Below are 6,000 nucleotides of genomic sequence, written 5' to 3'. Positions count from 1 at the left end.
TAACCATGGAAAATATATTTATTACGAATAAAAGTCTTCAATACTCCATGGATGAGTCTGGGGAATAAATCACAGAAAGGAATCACTTTATCCTTACACATATGCTCTTCTTGTTTTTTAAGCATTCAAGGGCAAAAGCGGGTCAAAAGCAGGTCACCTGAGACAGGTACATCTGACCCATGGGCAGCAGCCCAGCGTGGCCGAGGCTGGGGTCCAACGCTCTTCAGGGGCAGGTGCCCACAGACCGTGGAGACCCAGAGCGGTTGGGCGCTGAGCCTGTCCTCCAAGTGGAAACAGTGAAGAGCAGGTGCTTCTCCCAGGCCAAGGTCAGGGTGGTCCAACCCCGCTGGAAACCCCAAGGGCACACAAGCGGGAATGCTTTTCAGGAAGCTAAACTTGACCGATCTCACAGTTTTGACCCAACAACACTGATTAGCCCAGGTTTACTACTCCCTAAAGGAGCCATTCCATTTGACAAGGGATTGAGAGTAGAGACAACAGCTCCAGCTCTGTACCCAGTTCCCAGTACAGAGTCCAGCATACGTGCTGACTGATGCTCACAGGCATTTGTCTACTTGAAGCTGCTTGTTTCTGACATTTGCTTTGTGATGGTTCTGGAGAAGAGTGGCCCCTTCTCCCCTTGTGATCAGCAACTGCTCCTCAAAGTAGAGCCACTGGTCAACCTCAGAACAGTCACTGGCTCGACGCATGACTGTTTCCAGAGCCACCCGGACCTCTGCCTCGCTGGCTCTCTGCTGCCTTGCTCTCGAGGTAACTGTAGACCTCCTCAAACACCTCCGCCCCCAGCTTCTGCACAGCTGATCTGCCAAGCAAGTTAGGAAAGAGTAAGAAGTGTTACATATTGAGATCACTTTAGAGAAAATGTACTGTCAGCCCTCCGTGTCGCGGGTGGTTGAATCTGGGGGTGCGGAATCCGAGGACACAGACGGCCAACTGCGCTGCCAGTTTATACGAGGGAATTGAGCATCCGTGGATTTTGTTATCTGTGAAGGCGGGGGTGAGGAGAGTTTCCTGAAACCAAACCTCCGTGGATACCGAGGAACAACTGCATTTTAAAAGCATTTATTTAACCTAAGTGTCCATCATCGGATGAATGGATAAAGATGTGGCACATATATACAATGAAATATTACTCAGCCATAAAAAGAAACGAAATGGGGTTATTTGTAGTGAGGTGGATGGAGTTAGAGTCTGTCACACAGAGTGAAGTAAGTCAGAAAGAGAAAAACAAATACAGTATGCTAACACATATATATGGAATCTAAGGGAAAAAAAAAAAAAAGGTCATGAAGAACCTAGTGGCAAGACGGGAATAAAGACACAGACCTACTAGAGAATGGACTTGAGGATATGGCGAGGGGGAAGGGTAAGCTGTGACAAAGTGAGAGAGTGGCATGGACATATATACACTACCAAACATAAAATAGATAGCTAGTGGGAAGCAACCGCATAGCACAGGGAAATCAGCTCTGTGCTTTGTGACCACCTAGAGGGGTGGGATAGGGAGGGTGGGAGGGAGGGAGATGCAAGAGGGAAGAGATATGGGAACACATGTATATGTATAACTGATTCACTTTGTTATAAAGCAGAAACTAACACACTATTGTAAAGCAATTATACTCCAATAAAGATGTTAAAAAATAAAACTAAAAATAATTTTAAAAAAAATAAAAGCATTTATTACACAAATAACATTGTAACCCTGGGATTTAGAGAAAAACAAGACCTTGAACATTCAACAATATTCAACAAATACTTCTTGAATGTTTATTACATGACAATTATCCTTCTAGGAACTATGAATACAGCATTCAACAAGTGAGGCAAATTCCGGCCTTCATGGAGCTTACCTTCTAGGGCAATGGTCCCCAACCTTTTTGGCACCAGGGACCGGTTTCTTGGAAGACAATTTTTCCACGGATGGGGGTGGATGGGGATGGTCCAGGCAGTAATGCGAGCGATGGGGAGCGGCAGGTGAAGCTTCGCTTGCTCGCCTGCCTGCCGCTCACCTCCTGCTGTGCGGCCCGGTTCCTAGCAGGCTGCGGCCCGGGGTTGGGGACCCCTGTTTTAGGGTAAAGAATAAACAGGTAACTAATAAGATGCATACATAATAAAATAGGTGGTGCTAAGTGCAATGAAGAATAAAGCAGGGAGAGAGATGGAGAAGGTGGGTGGACAGGGCAGCCCTCTCTGAGGAGGGGTCGTTGAGAGAGACCCACAGGAAGTGAGCCAGTATTGGGGGGAAGAGGTGAGGGGACCTTGAGGCTAAAACGTGCAGGAGAAATATCCGGAAGGCGAGTGTGTCTGGAGTCAGGCAAACGAAGGGAAGAGGATGGTTGGGATATGAAATCAGAAATAATGATAATGAGAACAATCAAATGATAATGAGGAGAGAGAGGCAGAGGAGGGGAGAAGAATAGTCCTATTACCCACCCGCTAGGCACTTTTCTACCCACTTACACTTTACAACAGCTCTGTAAGGGAGGCATTTTAAAAAATCCCTATTTTACAGATGAAGAGACTGAGGCTTAAAGGCTGTGGTAATTTGGCCAAGTTCCCACAGCGGCCAGCGCTCACTTCCATACTTGCCCCAGTCCTGGTCCATGTGGAGCCACAATCTGTGTTTTAATCATATTGCCACACCTGGAATGTTTATTTTGCCTCTGTTTCCCCTCATCTCTAGCCAGGGTCGCAAACTAAAGGCTTATGGGCTAAGCTTGGCATGGGACGTGTTTTTTTCCATCAGCACCATGTTCTATTTTCTCCTGTTTTATTCATATTTTTTACACTTGAATGTGAAAATCTTCAGGCTGCGCCTGCCCTCCTCACTCTCTATTTTCTGCCTCTTCTTCACTCACCTCCCTCACTCCTGACCATTTTATCCTAGTCTGCGTCCACCTGCCTGACTCAAGGGCACTCGAGTGTCGAGAATTTTGTTTTACAGTTCACGGTTGTTAAAGGCTCCATACTGCTCCACCGAATCTGTGTGCCGACACTTTCCTTATCACTCCTCCACCATACATTTAGTTTTTTTTCACAATAACACTGTATGGACGCCCTTAGGAACACAGCTTTTTCATTTAGGGGAATCTTTCCTGGCATCAAACTTCTAGAAGTGGGGCTAATTACATAAGTGTGTCCACCCTGTGAAAACTCATGTATACACTTATGATTCATGCCCTTTTCTGTATATGTATTGAGTTCGATTAAAAAATAAAATATTTTGTGAGAACAGATTAGGTTGATGTGTATACAGTCATCCCTCAGTATTGGCAGGGGATTGGCTCCAGGACTCCCTGCAAATAACAAAACCCGTGGATGCTAAAGTCCCTTATATAGAATGGCATAGTATTTGCATATAACCTACCCACACATCATCTCTAGATTACTTACAATACCTAATACAATGTAAATGCTATGTAAATAGTTGTAAATACAATGTAAATGCTATGTAAATTGTTGCTGGTTTGAAGCAAATTCAAGTTTTGCTTTTTGGAACTTTCTGGAATTTTTTTTTTCAAATATTTTTGATCCCCAGTTGAAGTCACAGATGCAGAACCCATGGATACTAAGGGCCAAGTATAAATATTTTTATAACTTTAACTGTGAATAACTGTTTCTTTATTCTTCATTTCAATGGATTTGGTGTAAAGAAAAATCAGAGGTTGTTTTTTGTTTTCCAAAATGTTTAAAGCATTACTGCTAGACAGTAATGATGGTAATGTTGACAATAACATTGAAGGCATTAATCACAGATGCTTTCATTCATTTTTTATGCTTTTGTTGTACAGTAATATTCAACCTTGTAATCCCTAGAACACAAGGATCTGGGTTAGGTATTGTGGCAGATAAAAAGAAGAAGTAATTGATCCTGCTCTAGTTTAGAGGCTTGTAATTATAATGCAAGATATATGTATCTTAAATTTTAACTAACATTTTTATAGTACTTCAGAACTTGCAAAATGCTTTTACATTTATTATCGCAAATGACCCTTGTGAACTAGGCAATACATTGAACATTTATCTCTGTTTTACAGATGACAATAAGTAGGCTGACTTTCACAAACTAACACAACCACTAGGTTGATGGAACTTGAACTCAAACACAGGTCTTGGAACTTCAAGTGCTGGAGAGATAAGCAGCCCTAGGGTCCCACATCCTCCAGCTTGTGTAGGTTTCCCAACTCTGCCAAGAGATTATCAGAACCAATCCCAGGATGCCTCACATACCTTGTCACCTCAGCCACTCGCAGAAATCCAAGCTTTCCTTGCTGACATGGTCAAATCCTACCACTTCCCTGCCTCACAGACTCATATAATATTAGGGTCTGATCTCTTCTCTACTCTCATTTATCAAGTTGTGTATAATCTGTCTCCTGCTATCTTCCACCAACCTGCTCTGTGTTGTCCACAGTCTGTCTTAGCCACTAGGCTCCAATCACACCTACCTCCTTTCTGTTCTTTAAATACAACCCAAGCCTTATTCCCACCTCCAGGCCTTTGCACTAGCTGTACCCTCTTCCCTGAAATGCTTTTCCCTTTGATGTTCACATCACTGCCTCCTTCTTGCCATTCAGATCTCAGCTTACATACCTCTTTCTTGGAGAAACCATCCTTGACCACTGAGTCCAATGGATCCATCCAGTGATTCCACAGGATCACATCACCTGAACCATTTGCACAGCACCTATCACTCTGGTATTTTTCTTCTATCTTTTTGCGTATATTTGTTTATTGTTACTCCCCTAACTACCCTACTCCCCTAATTAGCATACAGATTCCATAAAGGAGGGACTCAGTACCTAGAACAGGACCAGGCATGCAGTAGGTGTTCAGGAAATACTTGGGGAATGAAGGAACCACCCAGACAGCCACTAATTATCATCAAATAGTGTCTCATGAAAGTTTACTGTTGGGAAAATCAGGGAACACCCAGTGGAGGAGAAGGGGGCGCTGTAACAACTGGAGGACTGTGGGTGGGAGCCAACCGTGGGAGCAGCGGGAGACCAGTGAAGCGGCCTGGCAGGTACGGAGGATGCGCGAAGAAGAGAGTGAGAACCACATGAACACAACATTAAAGAAACCTTAGAATGTAATTATTAATATTAACCATTGATGACAAAGAAGCCCCAAAATGTTCCCTGAAAACATAAAAAAACTAACAGTTCTTGAGATTTCTCTGTGTGCCAGGTTCCATTCTGAGCATCGTCTCAGATCATCCTTTTAAATCCTCATAACAACAGTATGGATAGACGTTATCGTTATTCCCATTTTACAGATGAGATAGAGGAGGGTATTAAATAACTTGCCCACTGCCACCTAGCTTTGAAGTGGTGGAGCTGGAATGTGAGTCCTAGTAGTTTCACTCCAGAACTCATTCTTTTTTTTTTTTTAATTAATTACTTATTTATTTTTGTCTGTGTTGGGTCTTTGTTTCTGTGCGAGGGCTTTCTCTAGTTGCGGCAAGTGGGGGCCATTCTTCACCACGGTGTGCAGGCCTCTCACTATTGCGGCCTCTCTTGTTGCGGGGCACAGGCTCCAGATGCACAGGCTCAGTAGTTGTGGCTCACAGGCCTAGTTGCTCCGCGGCATGTGGGATCTTCCCAGACCAGGGCTCGAACCCGTGTCCCCTGCATTGGCAGGCAGACTCTCAACCACTGCGCCACCAGGGAAGCCCCCCAGAACTCATTCTTTTCATCACTATGATATGGACTTTGGATTCAGAGAGACCAGTGTTGGATCCTGGCTCTCCCTTTCACTGGCTGTGTGATCTTGGGCCAGTTACTTAACCTCTCTGAGCCTTGGGTTTTTCATATCTAAGTGGAGGTTACACACACACACATTTTAGCAGAGTACCTGTCACCTACCAGGAACCCGATAGCCATTGTTTTTACTATCATGTACATTATTGTTGCTTTCCCAATGGTGAATTGCACAGTAATCCTATTTCAATTTAACTGGAAGCTTCAAGTAATTTTG

General features: G+C 43.9%; 1 protein-coding gene across 1 annotated transcript in view; it reads right to left on the bottom strand.

Annotated features, from left to right (window-relative positions):
• Positions 1 to 646: 646 nt before the first annotated feature.
• NEK11 (NIMA related kinase 11) overlaps positions 647 to 6,000 on the bottom strand; it is a 275,201-nt gene continuing 269,847 nt past the window's right edge. The window contains 2 exon segments of the mRNA XM_068545910.1: positions 647 to 770; positions 772 to 823. Of these exon segments, the coding sequence (XP_068402011.1) occupies positions 647 to 770; positions 772 to 823 (176 nt within the window).

Source organism: Eschrichtius robustus, chromosome 6 (genome assembly GCF_028021215.1).
Source record: "Eschrichtius robustus isolate mEscRob2 chromosome 6, mEscRob2.pri, whole genome shotgun sequence".
NCBI classification, from domain to species: Eukaryota; Metazoa; Chordata; class Mammalia; order Artiodactyla; family Eschrichtiidae; genus Eschrichtius; species Eschrichtius robustus.
The sequence above is the reverse complement of the archived record's forward strand: the minus strand, read 5'-3'. Positions and strand labels throughout refer to the sequence as shown.